The sequence below is a fragment of the Agelaius phoeniceus genome, chromosome 9 (genome assembly GCF_051311805.1).
Source record: "Agelaius phoeniceus isolate bAgePho1 chromosome 9, bAgePho1.hap1, whole genome shotgun sequence".
NCBI lineage: Eukaryota > Metazoa > Chordata > Aves > Passeriformes > Icteridae > Agelaius > Agelaius phoeniceus.
This window is the reverse complement of record NC_135273.1, coordinates 142517-164510: the sequence shown is the minus strand read 5'-3', so window position 1 is coordinate 164510 and position 21994 is coordinate 142517. Positions and strand designations below refer to the sequence as shown.

The 21994-nt window shown below is 41.7% G+C and overlaps 1 protein-coding gene across 13 annotated transcripts in view; it reads left to right on the top strand.

Moving 5' to 3' along the window:
* ALDH18A1 (aldehyde dehydrogenase 18 family member A1) overlaps positions 1-21994 on the top strand; it is a 47162-nt gene that overhangs the window by 6501 nt on the left and 18667 nt on the right. For 9 of the 13 annotated variants that reach the window (XR_013183401.1, XM_077182721.1, XM_077182722.1 and 6 more), the window contains 8 exons: positions 404-499; positions 693-790; positions 1369-1534; positions 2256-2393; positions 17422-17545; positions 19783-20000; positions 21506-21655; positions 21746-21850. Coding sequence is in view for 12 of the 13 variants with exons in the window: in XM_077182721.1 (XP_077038836.1) it covers positions 404-499; positions 693-790; positions 1369-1534; positions 2256-2393; positions 17422-17545; positions 19783-20000; positions 21506-21655; positions 21746-21850 (1095 nt within the window). In the remaining variant the exon portion in view is untranslated. Of the gene's footprint in view, positions 1-403; positions 500-692; positions 791-1368; positions 1535-2255; positions 2394-5879; positions 8388-13991; positions 14262-17421; positions 17546-19782; positions 20001-21505; positions 21656-21745; positions 21851-21994 lie in introns of those variants that run through there. The other 4 variants (XM_054637378.2, XM_077182725.1, XM_077182727.1 and 1 more) reach the window with 4 other exon arrangements.

The following is a 21994-nucleotide window of genomic DNA, read 5'->3' as shown; positions in this document are numbered from 1 at the left end:
CCATACAACCATTTAGAAGTAGAATGGTCCACTAAGAATCAGCATCAAGGCAGGGTTTGTTCTGCAGTTCTTCTGTAGAATTGCCCTGACTGATCTGTTCACTTCCTCAGAGACAAATGTTGAGCAATAGCAATTCATTGTATTGAGAGCTTTCCTGGTATTACCCACATTTCAGGATATTGACATTTAGTTTTTTACCTCCTGGACTGCAAATTAAATTGGCCAGGTAAGAAAGAGTCCTTGGAAACAAATAGTTTAAGTAGTGTATAATGATCTGTCATTCAAAAAACAGCTTACATCTACATTTTTGAGAATGCAAATTTGATCTTTGGAGATGAATGGATGTCATTGATGCTAATTTTTTCATCTTTTTCCTCTATTTCTTCTCTTTGTTGCTTTGTAGACCAGGACTCTTTCTCATATGTTGCCTAGAAGCGGAAACCCTGGCTATATCACTGGAGCACCACTGTTGATTGCAAACAGTGGTGCCAAGCAACATGTATCCTTTTTCTGCTATGAGTTTTTGTTTATCACTGGGTTTTTTTTGATTTCTGTTACTGCACTGTCTGTACTTTTATAGTGCCCTAATAGGAAAAAGGAGGAATATGGGGTGAGTGGATTGTTAAATGAGATGAGTGTTGTATGTTGTCTGTTTATACTTTTGTTTGGCTTCTTGATATGCAGTCTGTCAGATGAGCATATTAAGGAGTGAAAGTGATGGAAGTTGTTCACAATTCCTCAGGCACACAGTACAGTTTGGAAGGAATATGAGAACAGGCTGCAAAATCAGGTAACAACACACTCTGCAGTCATCCTTTCCAACAGTTGGAAGTTGTGGACTCAGAATGTTTTTCTGTAGTCTCTCATGTACTTCTGTGGAGCCTAGGTCCTTCCCTGAGGTCACCAGTGTTTCTCTACAGATCTTTCACAAACTCCTAAGAGAACATGAATATAGTAAAGATGGTGGACTGCTAGAATAATCTGAACATTGTGAAGGTCTTCTGGGACATTTTGAGGCTCTAGTCTGGCAATACGTCTTGGGCAAGAGTAGAGTTGAGGAGTGAATCTTGAAAGGTGGTTGTTTTGATGATTTAGATTATTCCTTTGACATGGCAAGTGTAGGACCACTGATGCGATAAGATGGCTGAAGAGCTGTCAGTTTTCCTTATCATTGTCCCTGCCATATTTTTCTCCTTTCTTGTTGCTAAAAGGATTGAAACTGCATCTGTTTAATGCCAATACTTGTTGACTCATTATAAGAGCAGAAGAAATAATACTTATTGCAAAGAAAGGATGTTGACAGTGGTTTGGATTTTTTTTTTTGTCCTGGAAATCACTTTCTTAAAGGTGTTCTTTTCTCATTTCCAGCCTATCCCCAATATTGGAAGACAGTAACTGTAGTTACATACAGCAGAAGTTATACAAGGCTTTTCAGGGGATGAACAGAACAGAAGACTTTGCTGTAACTGGCAGTGCTCATTCAACCCAGGCAGAAGAGTGGATGACCATTCTGATTGAGAACTGCAGTGTGGAGGTAATATGAATGCAGACACACTAACTGTAAATATTTTTCCTTTCATATCTTTGTATTGCCTCAGGGAGGTGGGGTTATCAGGACTTCTTTTGTATAATGAACCTATGACTCTCAGGGGTCTTAATATGTGAGAGCAGTCATTATGGTTCATGTTCATCTTATTAGAGTACTTAGCAAAAAAAACCTCAAACCCAACAAACCCTGACAGATTTCCTATCTCTTGAATCCTGGTCATGCTATTTAAATGGGCAAAAAGAGTTAATTGCGGAATCCAGTGTTATATAATTTTCTGACAGCCTTTTGGAACTGAAAGTAGCTGGCTACTTCCTATTAATTATTATTATTATAATCCCTTCTGCTTTTCCAGAATAGGGAATATTTTTGTAGGGATATTTATATCCTATTATATTTCCTAATAAGGTTAAAGTTTGTGCGCCAAATGCTTTGTAATAATTGTTAATCTGTGGGGGGATGGCTAAGTGGAATATGAAATCCAAGGGGTAAAGCTGAGACGAATTCTAATTGGAACTGAGATGACAATGAGATGTATGTAGCTCCAAAATGGGTGGTTGACATGACCAGAAGTTATAGAGATGGTACTGAAGTGATTGATTCAGGTTCTGTTACCTGTATTATCCAAAATATTAGACTTTGGCCATAATGGTCCTTTATCACTGTTGAAATACTCTATTAAATTGATTAGCGTGTATTTTATTTTCAGGCTGTGAATTGCACTTCCTGTTGTATGGTTCCTGTGACCCTGGAGATACAGATATTGTGGACTAAAGTGGGCCTCCTGTCCAACCCACAAGCTCAAGTAGTGGGTACACGGCACTTTTACCAGTGTCAGCCCCTCAAGGTATGGAATCAAAAACCCTCCATCACACACAGAGGTTATTGAAGGGGGTTTACAGGTTATTTAAGAACCAAGGAATCAAATGGTCTTGAAACTAAGTAAGTTGAGATTTATTGAATTTTAGCAGTTGTCTGGCTGCAATGGTAGCCTTCTATAGAGGAGGGTTGTTTTGTGGTCTTTTCAGTACTGTCCTCACTCAGTTGTATAACTGGAAAAGATACCTTCTTTCCAACCCTGAACTACTTTCTGCCACTTTAGGACTTAATCTTTAAACTTTCAGTTATGGTTGGTATAAAGTTGTACTTACAAACATCCAGTAACTCCATGGTTAATATTTAGTTGTCTCTTAAAGCCTTAGTATGGGATTTGAGTTTAATAATATTTCAGAGACTCCGCAGGATGCTGATAATCTGTGCAGAAGATTCTTGTTCCTCTAGAGCTTCTGAAATCACCAACAGGTAGCTGAGGAAGTGACTAATGCTGATGGCAGCATATTTGGAGAATTGGGGAGGAAGGCTGTAAGCCAGAAAAGAGGGTATTCAAGGCCAGGTTGGATGGAGTACTGAACTATCTGATCTATTTGAAGGCATCCTTCCTCATCATAGAAGGCTTGAACTATGTGACCTTTAAAGGTCCCTTCCAGCCCAGCCCATTTTGTGATTTTGTGATGTCAGCAGGAATGTGTCAGCTAACATGACCACAGAGGAAAATGAGCAGTTGAGCAGTCCTTTTCAAGCATGTCAGTGGATCCCATTGTGGTTTTTTGTTTTTTTTTTTTTTTTGATATCACATAGTCTTTTGGGCAGCAGAAATATTTCAAGGCTTATACTTCTCTGTAAGGGCTTAGGCTGTCTGATGTGTTAACACTCTTTGAACTTCAGACTCAGTCTAAATGAGATTTTACACACTTGTTTGAATGCATCTCATGGTACCCTTTTGTTCTCCCTTCTTGCAAAATACATGAAGAGAAGAAGCTAGGAAGATGTTAACCATGTAAAACTCATTGCCCTGAGGCAAAGTGATACTCCCACCCCATGAAAATATTTTTTAAATCACCTGTTACATGGCTTCATTAATAAATAAATTATTAATAAAATTAATTAAAAAATCTTCTGTCTGAGGAAGAAGATTTGCATTCCTAGTAAAAGTGTAGGGTGCAAATCCCTCAGGATTAGCTAATCAAGAAGAATGAGATTCAGATTTGATTTGCTTGAGCAACTGATGCTAATTACTTTAGATCCTTAAGGTATATTGCAAAGCTAATTAGAAGAAAGCAAGTTTCTGACAGCAAAAAAACCCCATGTCATTAAAATCAGTACTGACTTCATCAGTGACATCACAAATCCACAAACTAGGATTGTTAGTAAAGACATTTTAGGAAAGGACCAACTTGCTCTATAGCCAGCAGTTATGAAGTGCAACTATTTGTAAGCATACTAGGCTGCACATTACTTTCAAATTATGCCACTTCCCAGCTTTAGCCTACAGATTCTCTATCTGAGAACTATCCTTTAGTTCCTTTAATATTTTTTAGAGAAATCTTTTTTTATTTATACAGCACTGTGTCACTGGAAAGTTCCCTAAGTAACTGACCAGAAAACAGAGAACCCAGGGAAGACATCCCGATTTCCACACCCATACACAATATCTGATCACAGTTATATTTGGACTTGATGAAAATACAGGACGTTTTAAAATGATGTGGAGTTCTACAAGAGCATGCTGGAAGTTGCTAATGGTTGCCTTCTCCCAGCTGTTCAGGAGGGTTTGTGTATGGAGCTTTTTTCCCTGCACTAATCTCTCTGATTTTAAGGCAGTTTTTCAAGGTCCAGGCACTTAAATCAATCATCTTGAGGCTTCTTATTGACTAGGGCAACTTGGCCTATTTTTGAGTGTGTTTACTCATTGATAGGAGAACTTGTATCAGAATTGTTTGGGAAATTCTATTTGTAACTGCTCAGCAGTGGTGAATTGTGATCAAGGTCTGATCTGGCATGGAGGGCAAGAAGGTTGTAAACTGGCTGGAAGGAGGAACATTAGGACACTTTGCAAGTGAGCGAAGTTTCCAGGTGATGACAGAAGAAATAGCCTCAGCATTTTCTTGTAGCCATTCTGGAATGGGAACTGCTCAGGGGCCACCTTTGGGCAGCAGAGCAGGCCTGGGGAATGGACCCACAGCAGGCTGAAGTGCCACATGCTGATGCTCTCAGGACTGGTGCTGCAGATGCAAAGGTGCACAAGGAATCTGCTCATGATGCCTCCGCACACTCCTGTAGAACCAAGACTGTACTCAATGCATTGTTCATTTTGTTTGGTTGGTTTTTTTTTTAATTTAGGCACAGTGTTTTTTAATTCACCTTGAGGATGCCACAAAAATTCCCCAATAGGAGTCGCAGTATTTTTTTCTTAAGAGTCGTGAACTCTATCTTGCAAATTTTTTGAGTGCTTCCTACAGAATTTTGCTCTGAAGGCAATCTTTGAAATTCTTCTCAGTGAAGTGATTGAGATGGTAATTTCACAGGTTGGCATAAACGAGTGCAAGCACAGAAGGTGTGCTGCCAGTAAATGCCCTCTCAATGTTGGCACGCAGAGCTGGGAAGTAGGGCAGAGAGTGAGGTTGCTCTTTTGGCAGCAGCATGGTCTTAAATCAGCCCAAGGTAGCCATGAAACTCCATGCAGTTCAAAGAGCTAGTGTATTAGTTTTCTTGCTGCATTCCGTTAAAACAGAAAAGAACTGAGGCCTTAGAGGTTCAGTCCCCTGTGTGATCTTCACTGATCTGTCTCCTTCCTGAAACAACATTCTAAAACGTGAGCAATATATTTATATTGTATTGGGTCCCTGCTTTAGTTTACTGACATTTATTGATTGCATCTTGTGGCAGTTCTTTCTGGTAGCAAGCACTTGTCCAAGGAGTCAGCTGATCTTTTATAAAAAATAAAGCTAGCTTGCATCTGTTCTTATTACTAACTATTTGGTATGTCTTTCCTCTGAGTAGAAGGCTTACTGTAGCAGAGCTTAAGTCACTGCTGCCATTTTGGAGATCTCTAGCATACGATACACAGTAGCTACTGATCTTTACTATACCCTTAATTTACCTGCTAAGTATCAGTTTTGGGAAAGAGGTCTTACTCCTAGGACACTGAACTCTTACCATCCCAAAGACATCATGCTTGCCAGTCATCTACAGTGAGTCCCCATTAGAAAATTGGGGATGGGTATGCCTTTTGTATTAAGACTGTTAAACTCTTTTTGCTTCCCTTCTTGCTGCAGTTTCTAAACATGAGCACGGTACCTGTGACAACTATTGTTACCTTCACTGACATGACGGATTGGCCAGAACCTCCACGAGGCCAGCCCCAAATGCACTGGAAACTCCCATTTGACATCTTTTTTCCATTCAAAGTAGCCCTGAATGTAGAAAGAACTTACAGAGGTGATCTGGCTGGGTATTTACTATTGATTCTAATAATGTCTAGTATTTTCTGCTTTTGAAATAGATGGAGCCTGTATTTAAAGTGTGGTGAGTGAATTGATATATTCAGGATATGACCCAGATGATGGACTTTAGTCATCAGGTTTTTATACTATTTCTGTGATATCTGTGTGCCTTCTGTTCTTGGATTAAGCCATGTGGGCTGCTTGTCCTCTCATGTTCCTGCTCTTTGTATGTGAACCATCTGTGAACATCATTGCAGTGACACACTTGAGAAATGTAGAGATCCAGGGACATTGCTTTAATGAGGAACTAGGAAGAGAATATTAAAACTATTATTCCGTGTTCCCAGAAACCAAGAATGCTCTCTAAACCAGGGAGTATGGAGAGAGAAGCAAAGTTCAATCAAAGCATTTTGGAGCTGCTTTCCTGTTGGAGAAGCATTTGATTTTTCTATGCGAAACTAATCGAACATTTAAAATACAGGAGCTCTCCCAGGAGGCCTGAATTCTATTTTATGAGTAAGCATGTGTGCCAGTCACCCCTAACCTGTCCTTGTTAGATGACGACAACTGCACCTCTGTGAGATTTTTTGAATCTTGCTTTTTTTGTGTCTTTTCAAATACAGATATTCAATTGAAATTTTCATGGTTTAATCACTTTTTACATTAGCAACACTGTTGCACAGAACAAAGTAATTGTGAATGCTCTGAAATACAGTTGAATTTTAGTGGTTTGTCAAAACATCTTCCTAATCTTTTTTTTCTCCCTGGAAGAAATGGGCCTGAATAGACTTTTTCCTAGATAACAAACATTCTCTTGTTCCAGATAGGAACTGAACTGAAAATGATAACTACTGAAATTCTAGTAGCACATCAGAGAGACTTGTGAATAGTTCTGAAGCTAAAACATTGAATATTTTAGGAAAATTTGTGGATGTATTGAGACTGAAGCTTGCTGCAATACCTTACCTCTGGCTCACTCTCTGGGACTAGGAAATAAATTTATTGTTTTTGATGTTAAAGGTGGTCTGATTATCTAGACTGCCCTCTACCATCACACAGGAAATCTGCTTAATTGTTCCAGGAAGCTGTTGGATGAAAGTATATTTTTTAGCAAAAGATTTTATTATTTATCTTCTTCAGATGATGGAAAAATCTGCCCCATCTGATGCCAAGTGCTCCAATGGAATCAATAAAAGCTAAAAATTTCAGAGCCTAGTTTTAATAAAATATATTTGTTGCTTTTGTACCTATACTGCACATAGCAGCTCTGTTGCTTCTCCTCATTACAAACTTTAAAAAGAATGCAAAAATAAACTGAAAAACTAGTAATTAGTCAGGATATCAAAGGAGATAACACAAGTAAAACAAAACTACAACCCATCTAAAAGCTTCTGGGTAAATGTTACATATTTATCTTTGTCCTTATTTGCATGATTTATTAGCTGGGAACGAATTCTGTGCAAGTGTCTTCAGTGTCCGTTGATTTCTATTCTGGGGCAGCCCAACCAAGGTAGTGTGAAGATTCAGAACTGCGTGCATTCCAGTATTACACAGGACTGTACCATTACACAGAAACAACCTTTGATTTTTAGGTAGATGTGGCTTCTCAGATGTGCCTGTAATACCTTTGAAAAGTTTTTCTCAGAACACATTTGTAATGTGTCCCATGTCCTCTCATGTCCCTAATTTGTGGAATCCAGGAAATTAATTTAGAGGTGACAGCAACTGAATTACAAAGGGTTAGCCAGAGAAACTTCCCAAATGTAACCTGGCAACACATGATAAATGTATTGGGATAGGGCTTGAATGAAAAGGATCTGGCATCCTTGTTTTCTGCATTATTGAGGTAATTCACTTAGGTATAACCACAGAGATACTCTTTGCTCTATGGGCTGTAAGAATGCATCACCTTTTATACTATAATTATCTGAGCTCCAACGTCCTATTTTTTAGCTCATGTTTGTCTCCTTTCGCATTTTGTCATAGCAAGAAATAAGAGCGGGAAAGAGCCTTGTCCATATTCTGGTCCAGACTGAATTAAGGCATATTCAAATTCTAGCCACATGACATCAGTGCTTGTGGGTTTAGAATCTGTAGTTTCCTATGGCAGTGCATTTTCGTGTCTACTTTATCATGTTGTGTTTTTCCCCCCCGCCTGATCTGAAATAGCCTGTGTTGCAATTCAGTATCAGGCAACGTTATGACATTACCACACACAAAGCAGACCCATATGTTGGATGTACAGGAATGGAGTGTTTGTACTCCACGTCAAAGGGCTGAGACAAAACTCTTTTTCTGCTGCCAGCATTCTAGCCAGAGCCATCTTTCCAACATCTCCCTTTTTTGAGGAGGTAAGTCTGTTTTTCACTTTCCGAGTGGAAACGATCTTTTCTAGGTAATTTTTAAAGTCCTTTCCAAACCTATTCCTCATTTCTTTAGAAGACGTAATTTAAAATTTCAAAGCAGGAGCAATTTTCGAAGCCGGGGGCGGGGCGGGGTGGGGCCGGAAGCGACGGGAGGCAGAGGGGAGCCGGGCCGCGCCGTGCAGAGCCAGGCGGGTGAGTGGGGCCGAGCCGAGCCGAGCCAGGCTGGGCAGCGCCGAGCCGAGCTGGCCACGGCGGCCTCGGTGGTGCCCGGAGCGGAGAAGTGGGCTGGGCGCGGGGTTGCGGCTCGGCTCCAGCCGGCCCGCCGGGCGGAGGTGGCAGAGGGAGCGCGGGGTTCCTTGGCGGAGGGGCGGTCCCGTGCGGGGTGGTGGCCGCCGTTCGTCGGTGCTGCCCGTTCCCCTTCCCTGTGGAGAACCGGGAGCGGCTGCTGTGTCGCCCGTGATAGAAGGTTGAGGGCTCTGGGGGAAAGAAGTGAGCTCAGCCTTAGAACTGCCGCGGTGCACCGCACACCGCCGATCTCTCGGACCCCTCAGACTCTGCAGAGCTGCACAGAGTCGGGGTCGCTTTTTCTCGGCGGTCTCAGAGCGTTACTGCTGCGGGGAGTTACCGGCAGTGTGAAATTGCAGTTTGATCCCCAGCGAGCACCCGGCGAACTGGTAAGAGCTGCACGGGCCTCATCCATCCGGAGGTCTGTGAGAGCAGACTGTTGCTCCTCTAGAGGTTTCTTTTTCCTTGCCGGTCTCTTGTGCCTACTTACAAGATTTCTCCATGCTCAAAGAAAGTATTTAAACCCTCCTGACGCTTGCATGACAGCTAACAGTCACTCCCTAGGTTTTGACCCAACTTTGTGATAAGCCTGTGTTCTTCACATACTGTTTCTTCACAGTAGACAGAACAGGATCAGATTAGAGGTTTTTTTAAGTAACCTGATAGCTCTCTGGAAAGAGTAATCAAACTCTAGATAATGGAGACTTAGGCAAAGTTTAAATGGTTTACCAGAATTATTTGACAACTGTGTCCATACTATGAAGTCAAGAGTTTTAATTTTTTAAATGAAAAATAACTCAAATATTTCCATATGCTTATAAAAATTTTCCACCTGCTTATGCCTATGCCGATGCTGTACCCTAAAATTGATGGATACTTCGAGTGTTTACCTTCTTTCTCTTCCCAGATTTGCTCTTGGGGATACTGAGAAGAAATTTACGAAGGGTTAAAATAAACTCTTCTTTTCTGCTCTGTAGTAAACTATTTATGTTTAGTCACTTTGGAAACAATATTGCCTGTTCCATATTTCTGTCAGTGAATATTTTTTGTTGTGTAAACTGCTTTGCTGGTTTATTTTTTGCTGTATTTCCTTGCTCTTCTAATCTACTGTTTTGTCATGATTGTCGTAAAAATTGTCTTCAATAGCAAAGTAAGCATCTTTCAAGCTTAGCTTCAGTAATTGTTCAGCTGTTCTTATTGCACGTTGTTTTACTAGGAATACAAAAGCAATGGTATTTTTATGGTTTTCTGCAGCATCTGGGGAAGAAAACATCTGAGAGTCACTGTGCATGATAGTCTGAAAAGTCAGTTCAAGATGTAGTGGAAAAGAAAAAAGTGAATAGAATAATAGAAACTATCACTTAAGGAATGAAATGCAGAATAAAAAACCATATTATGCCAGTATATTAATCCTTCATCCAAATTTGAGTACTCTGTTCTCTACTGCAGTTCCGGACTCTCCCTTGGCTAGCATGTGGCACTGTGTTTGCACTAATCAAGGAGGTGGAGGAAGAGCAGTGGAGATCATTATATATATATGAAATAGCTTCAATATAATAAGCTATTCGATATGCAGATGTCTTAATGGCAGTGTAGTCTAAGGAATTGCTGTGCTTCTCTCTTTCTGGTGCTAATATTCACTTGTATAGATGGGTGGGTCAGTTAGTCTCTGACCAGAGTATTACCATGATCAAGCTGTCTTGCTTGGGGACAGGAATTGCAGCTTTGATAAGAAGGAGTGGCAAAAGTGGTTGTTCAGGGACAACTCGAGCGTGACAGCAGATGGAGGAATGAGGAGGTAGTTGCACTGCAAGTCTGTAAAATCATCAGTCGTATGAAGGTGAATAACCCCAGTCTCTACAAAGCTGGAAACTAGGAGAGTACTCTACTAGTTTTGATTGCTTTCTTGTCCTACGCATGTACTTTATCTGGGCATCTGATAGACTGCTGTTCTACCTATGAGTTTGTTTTATTGTTTACTTACGCGATGTCTGGCAATTGTACAACCTTCATTTGATGGATGTAGAGAAACTGGAACAGAATGGGATGGTTAGTTTTATCATCTTTATCTTAACAGCTGGTGCAACCTGATGTTTTGCTGCTCAGTGCTCAAAACAGGTGGTAGAAGAAAGTAGCAAGATTTAATTGAAGCAAGAGTAAAGAGATGTTAGGAAGAAGGAAATGTTTGAAAGCTGCTAATTAATCCTATCTCGAGGTTTATTAGTGGTTTAATCATGCTTGATTAAATTAACCTATCCTTATGTTCTTCATTTAGAAAGTTTGATTAAAGCAGATACTCTGTGATTTTTTTTCTTCTTTTTTTGTCTTTTTAATTAACTGGGGAATAAAATATTTGCACAGAGATGTACTTGTGTTTCTTGCAATTATGTCTGGGATGGAGGCAGGTGGACTGAAGCATGTGTGCCTACACATATGGTTATTACCATTAAGATAGTTTCATGCTTTTTCTCGAAGATGGAACTCTCTTTAGGATTACTGAAGGTTCACTACCTTTAACTGTCTGAAACTGCAGTTTTACATTGCTCACTTCTTAGTATGCTTGCGAAGTACACTAAGGTAAGTAACTGCTGACCAGATAGGAAATCTAGGATTCCCTGCCACTAACAAGGGTCCTTCAATTAAAACTACTGGTTTCATGTGGCAAATGCAAGTACTGATTTATTTTGTATGCAAAAATGCATTTTGTATGGGGAACCTGTTGCTTTTTGTTTGGAAGGACATTTTATAGAAGTTGCACATACTAAAAATTGGTCAGGTGAGCTTAAAATGGAGCATTTCCATTTCTTGTTAGCTTTTTGAAATGAATCACAGAATATTCTGTGTGGGAAGGGACCAGCAAGGTCCCTTCCCAACAAGGATCAGCAAAGTCCACCTCCTGAAAGGCTTGACTTAATATAGAAAAAAGGCTTGTCTTAATACAAGAAAAAATAAGTCAACTGTTGTGATATACCTTTAGTTACCATTCTAAATCTTTTGTGAGTGACCAACATTCTGGTGTTGTCCTTCGTTTTACTCTGCAATTGCTAATAATTGGAGTGGGGAGGAGGGGAGAGCAGGGCTTACATGCATTATGATGATTAAGCCAAATTCTACTTCTGGAAAAGTAGAGATCTCCAAGTAGTCTTCTAACAAAGACCTTATGATGACCTTATTTTTCGGCTACGTTTTTTTTGTTTGTTTGGGGTTTTTGTGGGGAGAAGGGTGGGGAGGATCTTATGGTTTTGGTATTTTTTCTTCTTTTTAGCAGGAGCTGGGGGAGTTGTTTAATTTCCCTTGTTTGGAGAGAGTGATGTGTTAATGTCAGATAATTGTGAGTTGGATTTTCTGTTAATTCTTGATACACTGAAGTTTTTCCAAATGTATTGAACTCCATTTCCCACCACTTGAATATTCTACATTCTTTGTGAAATTTTCCTCTGCAATTTTGAGACCTTCATTTAAGATTGTTACTTGATCCCAGAAGGTGATGACTAAAAAATAAACAGCCCCCCAAACAAATAAACAAAAATAGTCCACAGAACAACTCCCTTGCAACAATATAGGAATTTATACTGTTGGGATTTATTTGAATTCTAATAGAAATATAACAGTGGCAATATAACATAGGTGAGGACAGGAAACAGTATATCTAGTGTCTGAGTTAAACTGGGGCATTACTGTGGATTTGGTGGTGTCTTTGAAGATGAAAAGCTGTAGATTTGTGCTTTCTACCAATTGCAGTGATGAGTGCTTGAAGATGACACTGAGTTGGGCAGGAGTGTTTGTCTGCTGTTGTGCAGGAAGGCTCTCCAGAAGGATCTGGACAGGCTGGATTGATGGGCCAAGACCAGTGGTATGAGGGTCAACAAGGTGAAGTGCTGGTCGTGCCCGTGGGTGACAACAGGCCCATGGAGTGCTCCAGACTCGGGGAAGAATGACAGGAAAGGGCAGGGTGTGCTGGTCGACTGGCAGAATATGAGCCCACGTGACAAAGAACACCAATGGCATCTGGCTTGTATCAGCCATGGTGTGGCCACATGCCCAGGGCAGTGATCACTGCCCTTCACTGGGCACTGGTGAGGCCTGCAGCTTTAATCCTGAAGTCAGTTTTGGGGCTCTCCACTGTAAGAAGGACAGTGAGGGACTAGAGCATGTCCAGAGAAGGCAATGGAGCTAAGGAATGGTGTGGAGCACAAGTCTCATGAGGAGAAGCTGAGGTAGCTGAGGGGGGTCAGCCTGCAGAAAAAGAAGGCTCAGGGGGAAACCTTGTTCTGTGCCATCCTCCCTGACAGGAGGATGCAGCCAGCTGGGAGTCTGGCTCTGTTCCCCTGGAACCAGTGACAGGATGAGAGGAAATGGCCTCAAGAAGTGCCAAGGGAGGTTTAGGTTGGATATCAGGAAAAATGTCTTCAAAGAAAGGATGGTCAGGCACTGCTGATCATTGCTCACAGCAGCGATAGACTCACCATCCCTGGAGGGATCTAAAGCACCAGGCAGTGCCCATGGCAGCTGACAGTGCTTTTCCTAGCTGTGTAGATGTGACACTTAGGGTTGGATTAGGGCCACCACGGTTGTGGGATTGGTTGCATTCAAGGCCACTGCAGTCAGGGATGCATCCAAAAGAGGGCTGCAAAGATGGTGACAGGTCTCCAGGGAAAGCCATACGAGGAGCTGTTGAGGGCTCTTATCCTCAGTCTGGAGGAGTCTGAGGGGAGACATCATGGCACCCTGCAGCTTCCTCCCAAGGGGCAGTGGAGGGTCAGGACAATGACCTCTGCTCTCTTTGACCAGCGACAGGACCTGAGGAAACCACTGGAGCTGTGTCAAGGGACATTTAGGCTGGACATCAGGAAAAGGTTCATCCCCTAGAGGGTGGTCAGGCCCTGGTCATGGGCCCAAGGCTGACAGAGCTCAAGAAGCATTTGGACGACTCTCAGGCATGTGGTGTGATGGTTGGAGCTGTCCTATGCAGGGCCAGGAGCTGGTCTTTGATGATCTCTGTGAGTCCTTCAGTGTTCAGGGTGTTCTGTGGTTCTAAATTACCCCAATTCCCTTAATTTAGAAGTGACTTCAAATGGGATATGGGAAGTAAGTGGAGAGCAAAGCCAGCACTCTTGCACTTGTGAAGAGGTTTGGGCTGCAGTGGAGAAAAGAAAGGATGTAAACGGTTTAAGGAGCTAAAGCCAGTCTCAGAAGATTGGCTGCAGGTCCCTTTCATCTGCTGTGCACCAGACGGCAAACATGTGGGAGCAAGGAGAATCCAGGTTAAGGGAGGCCGCTGTGGGAGATGGCTCAGCAGCTCGTGCTTTGGGTAGGGCAGTCTGAACTAGTCTGGGGCTAGACTAAACAGTTGTTAATGCTGTAACATACAAAGGCCAGGATTTTGTGCTGCAACGTGGAGTGGAATTACATCATCTACCGCTAGCGCCGGGGGGAAGGAGCGCGGGCGGGTACGGCGAGGCGGCGGTCGGTGACGTGACGTGGCTGCTGCCGCCGCCGCGGCCGCGGATTGGCTGCGGTGGGTCAGCGGGGCCGCGGCGGCGGGAGCGCGCCCGTGTGTGGCCGGGCTGCCTGCGCGTGCTGCTCCGTGGGCCCGCGGAGCGCGCGCGGTCCGAGAGCCCCGGGGAGAACCGCGCGGCGCCGCGGCCACCGCTCCGCAGCGAGGCCGCCGAGGGCCCGGCCCTGCCGCCGCCGCTGCCGCTGCTGTACAGCCCCTCCTGTACTGCACAACTCGTTTATTGGCTGGGTCTGGCAGAATGGACTAACACCAGGCTCCTGCAGGTACTGCCCTGTGAAGCACTCGGAAGGGTTCCGAGGCCAGGACAAGGTGCTGCTCTGCCGCGCCAGGCAGTACTGCCGTGACCGCACTGTACTGCTGGGATGCGTTCTTGAGAGAAAGGAATCGCGTGGTACTTGCTGCTCTGAATTGCCGCTTCTCTGCGCGTATACCATCTGCAGAACCCCGGTGAACCTATATGCAAGCTGCTCTAAATACCATTTATTTGAAATTTTCATTTATTTTAGTCAGTTCTTCTGAACTGGCTTCTCTCTGGGAATGTTTCTAGGGTTAAAGTTTGCAGGAAGAGCTTCAGATTGGGTTTTTTTTCCCCCTTGCAGTTGGTAAGGTAATGAAGCGGTTTAAATAATAAAAGCCTCTGAATGTTACCGAGGACTTAAAATTTGTGTTGTGGGAAAGACTCACTTCATAGACATTGTGTGCATTTCCTTTGAACTTGTTTTATCTCTGTTTCTGTGCTTAAGTGTTTTGCAAAAAAGTTCTATCGATCAGAGTTTGACTTCCAGATTTTTTCACTTCTGGAATGTTTTAATGCTCAGATATTTGCCTTTATATCTAAAACTGTGAAAGCAGTTTATTTAGTTTAATCAATTTACTAAAGGTAATTGTGGACATGATATGGCTCTGCAGCCAACAGACTGTACAAGCAGTGTTATAGACTCTGGTTTTCAAGACACAAATTTTAGAATTTGAGATCGCTGGTTGCTTTGGAGGGTAACTAAGTCTCTTTACACTGATCTGGAACAGCATCTAAATGTACTATGCTACTTAACAGCTGTTTTTATGATAATAAGTACATTAAAACTAGGTCATGGTATTTCTTTCTGTGAGCAATAATACAAGGATAACTTTCATTATTTAAAAAGATAATAGGAAAATGATATTTTTAAAGGTCATATTTGGAGACTAGTTTGGAAGAATTAGGTTCTAATGGTAGTGGAAAAAAAAAATTAAGCTGATGCTAGGGGGAATACCTGAATAATGCATTTTGCTTTTTCTTTATTGCTTCCTCCAAGTAAGGCAGGAAAGTTTTATTTTTTAAAAAATTGTTTTTAATTCTACACCTTTTTTTATTTTTTTGTCACTAAATCTCAGAACCCTTCCAGCTATGGAAGTGGTGGAAATGTGAGTGGAATGGAAAATGAGGATTAAAATTAACTTTAAATCCTTGACTGAGTGAGAGGAGAGAAGTTTGATTAGCCTGAAAGAAAGCCTGTAGTTACATACCATAAACTGTGCTCTGTCTGTGGTTTCAGGCACCATCCATTTCCATTTCACATACTGATACTTGCTGCTGTTTTAAACTCTCTGTTTTCTTGCTAACTTGCTGTCCTTGCCTTCTCTCACAACCCAGTTTCAAAAACATGCTATATTTTATAATCTTTTTCCTTCAAAAGATCCACACTGACACTTCTCACTCTTCATTGTCTGCCCGCTTTTAGCAAAGTTGTCTCCGGTAAAGGGAAACGGGAGACAGTCTTCCAGAAGGACAAGGTTGCTCTTAGTTGCAAGCAGCCTGTAGTGAGAATGTGAAGTGGTTCTCCAGCAGATCAGTAGGAGCAGCAAAGGAGATGGCACAGTTTGATCTGGCCAGTGTGGGTCTGTATTCTGTGATAGCGAAGCGCCAGGAGGTCATTACTGTAGCAGGAGTTGAAGGTCTGACAGGAGAGGTAAGAAGAGGTGTCTGGAGGTGAAACTTGAGGTAGCATGCCTGTTTCTGTCCTTTAAGGGGCATACTCTGTAGAGGGAGCTGAAGAGGACCGGGCAGTTCCACTCAGGGTATTTGTTGTGGAAAGGGGTCTGGATAAAGAACCTGGTGTTTGCCAGCTCATGTCAGGAGCTGCTGAATCTGGAGCATCTCTCTTGAGACACAGCTAAGACCCCCTTGAGAAGACAGTGTCTAACAGAAGAGGTCATGGTGAGCTTCAAGGTGGAAGGTTGAAACATAAATAGTGGGAATTGTGCAGCCCCGGAGGCAGGTGCATGAGGTTCCTGGTAAGGGTTCAAAGGGGGAACCTTTGTCTAGGTACTACTGGTCCCCCGCTTTAAGCTTACCCTGTTATGAGAAGAGAACTTTGTGACAGCGTTGCATGGTCTGCTCAGAATCCTTTGTCTGCCTCACCCTGGAAATACAGAACTGTGAAGGACATTGCAGATTAATATTAAAGTGCCATGCAATGTAAGCTTTACTAGACAAAACAGGAGGAGCATTATGTGCTGGTGGCTGCCTTGTCTAATGTAGATGTATATGGGTATAGGTGTATATTTTGGTAAGGATTTTAATGAGGGATAATAGTACCCCGATGCAGAGTAATGAGGCCTCTTCAAGTGTCCTCTTTTCAATGCTTCCTCTGTACCATAGTTTGTGCAGTATTTTTGCTTTATTTCAATGTTGCTGGAAAATGGATTGAAAGCAAGGAAAGGAAGGAAAATTTTGTAAAAGGGGAAGGAGAGGTTTTGTGGTTTAAATACTGTCTGGGAGAACTGGGTTCTTCTTAATCTTGTTTGTTTCCATGGTGAAACTGGATGCATTACTTGAACTAGACCTGTCATAAGAGATGGGTAATTTTATATCCCTTGTTTGCTGTGTACTTACTGTAGTGAACTTTAGAGTTAGAAGAATCCTGAGTGTTTAAAGGTTCAGTCAAGGGAAACTAATGCCAAATGCTTGCAAATTTGTGTCTTTACTTGTAATCATGGATAAGTAATTTGATAGTGCTCAGGGAAAAGTGAATGACCATATTTCCTGTATTGAATAGGGCTGAGATTCATGAGAAATATAGTAAGATGCTTTGTTGTGAGGTGTACAGAGAAGTCTGTATGATAGAACCTCTCTACTTTTATCTTTTTCTTCCAGGCTTTTATCCATTGTAGGTACATTCACTAATAGTGTTATCCCTTCTCAGGGGGCCATGTTTTATTCTTTACCTTTAATAAAGATCTGGCAGCAAGTAAGGAAGAGGGGCCTTCAGTTCTTCTATATCATAGTCTGTGTGCAAATTCTGCAAAATGGAGAGTTGGCACGAGGAAATTTTATTAAAATGGTACAGAAAAGAGGAGTTGGACTGAGGGAGTGGGTGAGGAGAGAAATATAGATGAAAAGTCATTGTTATTTAACCATCCTCCCTTCGTTTTAACTTGCAGATATCCTTGATTTGCAGAAGGCATCTCAAAATGTTGTGTCGAGCTGCTCTGAGCCCTCTTGTCCGTTCCCCTGGATGGTGCTTTGTCTCACCGCCGCATGTCACCGCAGCCATTTCTCGTTTATGTATGTATGAGAGAAAGCACACATTTCTAAAATGTTGGTTTGTGTCTGGGCATGCCTCTGCTCTTTCCTATGTTGGAAGGAAAACCACCTCATTAACGTCATTGAAAACTTACAACCTCTGAAGTGAGCTGTTGTTGAAGCTCTACTTTTTCAATGTTACTTTCTCCCTTAACTCAGTAATATTCAGCTGGATGTCTGTGTATTTTTCATTCTGACATACATTTCAAGGAAAAAAAAGTTGTGAAAGTACTGCTGCTGTAAAAGTTCCTTATTTCAACTTCATACATTCCTGGAAAACAAGATCTGATTGTGTCTGCTCTTGCATTTTCAGATGTCTTGAGTAAAGCAAAGGCCAAAACTCAAATTTACTTGGATTAAATTCAAGTGGAAAGTGCATGCAGGTTTTATATAGTTTAAATACATAGGTGCCCTGTTAATAGTTCTTCCCTGAAAACCTAATTTAAGAGAACCATTCAGTGTCTACTTGATTAATGGTCTGAAATACAAAAGGTAAGGATAGATAAACTCTATTAGATCAAGAGAGTAGCTGTTTACCATTACGTGCAAGAATTATTTCCCACTGGTCTGTCTGCTAATAGTTTTCTTTTATTAATAACTATATGAATTAGATGTTAAAATCTTGAAAATTCTAAACTTTTTATTTATGAGCTACAGCTCTGTTGACTTCTGTATTTGTAACATTTCTAAGTATTCCTCATTTTCTGAAGTCAGTAATTTTCACAGTGCTACCTATGAGAAGTTTGTTCCCAAGTATTGGTAGTATCCAGCAGTGGAGCGACTCCTGTCACTTCATCAGTTGTGGTCTAAAGCTGGAGTCATCATTTATGACAGGGATTTTTTTTTTGTTCTCTACTGTTTTCTGTTTGTTCTCCACATTTTTTTCCTGTTCTGTTCAGCTTATGTGTTTGGAAATTCTGCTTCTTTACTCCTGAGAAGCAAGCCTTGTGCAGGCTACACAGTGAAGGATCTGCAGTTCCAAATACTGAAGTATGTTTCACACATGTCCCTTTCTTTATTAAGGAAGTGAAACTGTTGACAGGTATGGGATATAAAAACTGGAATCCCTTTAAGCCTACTTGTCCAAAACCTTGACTGGATGGCTATGTCAGTTTCTTCCTAATTGCATGTGGAGCAAATTAATGGACTTGCATCTCCATAAATGTTTAACATGTGTAACGTGGGAGCCAATTTCACATCTCAGTCCAGTGTAAAATGACTAAAAGACATAGACTTATGTGGCCATAGAGCAAGACTAATGATTAGGACTTCAGTGGGGATGAATTGAATTCTCTGCTTGTTCTAGAACTGTGGTCTTTTCCCTTATTTTTCTTTGAAAAAGTTAAGAGTTTCTTTTCAGATACTGGTTAGCTCTCAACAGCTACCTTCTTGGAACCTTCTAAACCCTGAAGCCAAGAGAACTGGAAATAAACTCCTTTCTGATTATACTGTGTAGGTTAGGCAAATACTAAATAGTAGTACTAAATAGTAAGGTGTAATGTTCACTGACTTGTAAAGATGCCTCTGCATCTTCAGATGATACATTAATTAGAATTGACTAGAATAGAATAGTTAGTTGTAAGACACTTAGAGTGGTCAGCTAGTCCCACAGCCTGATGCTTCAGGACTGCCCAAAGCTAAAGCACACTCTGGGCATTGTCCAAATGCCTCCTGAACATTGGCAGGCTTAGAACACAAACGCATATTCAAGAGGCCTGTTCAAGGGCTTGAACAACACCATGTCACCATGTGACTTGGAGTTTGTATATCTGTCGTGCCCCTTCATTTTCCCTAGTTGAGCAATGTGCAAAAATACCTGGCTTAGAGGTGTTGTAAAAGCTATGTTTCTTTTCTAAAAATCAGGCTCTCTGTGCTACTTCAGACAGGAAAACTCTCTGAACCTGTTATCTAATGAGGCAAGGCAAAGTAGATTGTTTTTAAAACTAGTCCTTGAGATGTGAGCTATATAGGCTGTTTTACAGTGTCTTTCAGTTTGGTCTTCTAGATTCCCAGAGTCAGAGCTCTGTGTTGCATGGGATATTGTCTTCTATATCTTAGGGATGGTTAATGCTGCTCAGATACTCCTGTTTCTCACTTTGTTTTAGTGAATTGAAAGCTAGCTTCTCATTCTTAGTTACTGGGAAGTGTATTGTGAAGGGTCAAAAGTCTCAGTGAAACACTTAAAACTGTTTTTTTTGTCTTTCTTTCTCTGTCCACAGATCTCCCTTGCCAAAGATTAAGGAATGAATCCATCCGTTGTTGGAGCAACATTCCATTTATCACCATGCCACTCAGCCGTGCACATGGAAAATCGTTTGCACACCGCAGTGAGCTGAAGCATGCAAAACGGATTGTAGTAAAGCTGGGTAGTGCTGTTGTTACTCGAGGGGATGAGTGTGGCTTGGCCCTTGGGAGGCTGGCTTCTATTGTAGAGCAGGTAATTCTGTGACTGAACATTTGTGTTTACTTCAGGTACTCAGTGATTGTTGGATGCTACAGAAGATTGTAGTAAACCATCATAAAATATTGATACTCTTTAAAACAATGTGTTAGCCTTTCCCTTTTCAACCCTCTATGCTTCAGTTCTATAAATCACGTAACTCAGTAAATTGTTTTTTGAAGGTGTGGTAGGTTGATCCTGACTATCAGCTAAGCATCCACACAGATTCTTGTTTGCTCCCCTTGCCTGTTCCCACCACCAGTGGGATTGGGAAGAAAACAGGAATAGCATAAGTAAGAAAACTCATGGGTTGAAATGAAGGTAGTTTAATAAGTCAAGGAAAGGGGAAAAGAAATCTGTGATGGCAATCGCTACCTCACACAACCAGACCAATGCCCTGCTAGTTCTTGAGTCGTGGCCACCTTGGAAGATAACCTCCTGCATCTTGCTATTCTGCAACTCTCTTACTGTGTGTGACATTATATGATGTGAAAAGTCCCTTTGGCCAGTTTAAGGTCAGCTGTCTCAAATGTGTCCTCTCTGAACTTTGTGCCCAGCTGCTACCTTACCTGCTGGGATTGAACATAGTGGAACAAGGAAAGCCTTGATGACTTGCTAGTGGTGCTCCTCATAGGGGAAAGATGAGGCTTTGATGCTGTGCAAGCACTATTTAGCAATAGGCAAAACATTAGAATGTTACCAAAACTGTTTTAGAACTGAAATCTGAAACACAGTATCATACAGACCCCTGTAAAGAATGTTAACTCCATCTTGGCCAAGCCCAGTATAGAGGGAGAAATTTGCACAGTGATAATTTTGTGCAATAAGTAAGACATGGGGCATTAGTTGTCTGTAGTGGGAAAGTGGCACTGAAGGATGTGAACTCTGCAAAATGAGTCAACCCTTCTTGATCACCTGAGCATTAGCAGAGTTCCTCCAAAGAAAAGCCTGACACCTCATTACTTGTAGGAAAAACTGATGGGATCAACTCATGTATTTCTTCTCCAAAATGAAAGGATTATCTTGGTGAGCACTGGACATGTCCTTCCTGGGAAGTAAAGTTAAGCTAATACATTAAATTAATGTAAGACATTTAGCTTTGGGGCTTTGAAAGGAATCTGGCCAGATACATGTAAGGAGGAAGTAATCAAAAGCTTTACTATTGGGAGTTGGCCTCTTCACTTCTAGAATTCAAAGTTACTGTATAATGGTAGCTTTGGGAATGGATGGATTCAAGTATTTTTCTGTCACAGAAGCTGGTATTGTGAAAAGAAGGTTTGTAAGAAGTTACAGATTGCATGCAGTCCTTGGCATAGCTTCCAAGTGGCTGGGAAAGTGTGCAGAAGTATCATGAAGGGTGATTGCCTTGCTTTGCACATCCATAGAGAAATCAAAATCCTTGTGTCAGCAGGAATTGGTGAGCACAAGGTTATAGTAGCCAGGACTGTTTTGCTCTTACTGATCATATGCCAGGCGCTGTTTCTTATTTCCTGTACTTACAGGTCTCAATGCTGCAAAATCAGGGCCGAGAGATGATGATTGTCACCAGTGGGGCTGTAGCTTTTGGAAAACAGCGGTTGCGTCATGAGATATTGCTTTCTCAGAGTGTGAGGCAAGCACTTCATTCCGGCCAGAGTCAGCTAAAAGATATGGTGAGAGGCTGGTGGCACTCCTGCTTTTCCTTGAGTGTTGGGTACTACCTGTTCAAGTCATTGCCTGACAGCTGCTCTGTGTCTTTGTAGGCTATTCCGGTCTTGGAGGCCCGAGCCTGTGCAGCAGCTGGACAGAGTGGATTAATGGCTCTGTATGAGGCCATGTTTACACAGTACAGCATCTGTGCAGCTCAAGTAAGGCACTCCTTCTTTCCTAGATTGACGTGATACTTTTGGAGCTTATTATTGTCACAAACTTGGTAGCTTATACAAGAATGTCTTGCTAAATATTTTGGAAACTGAGTTATCTACTATTAAGATAAAATGAATATGCTTTTT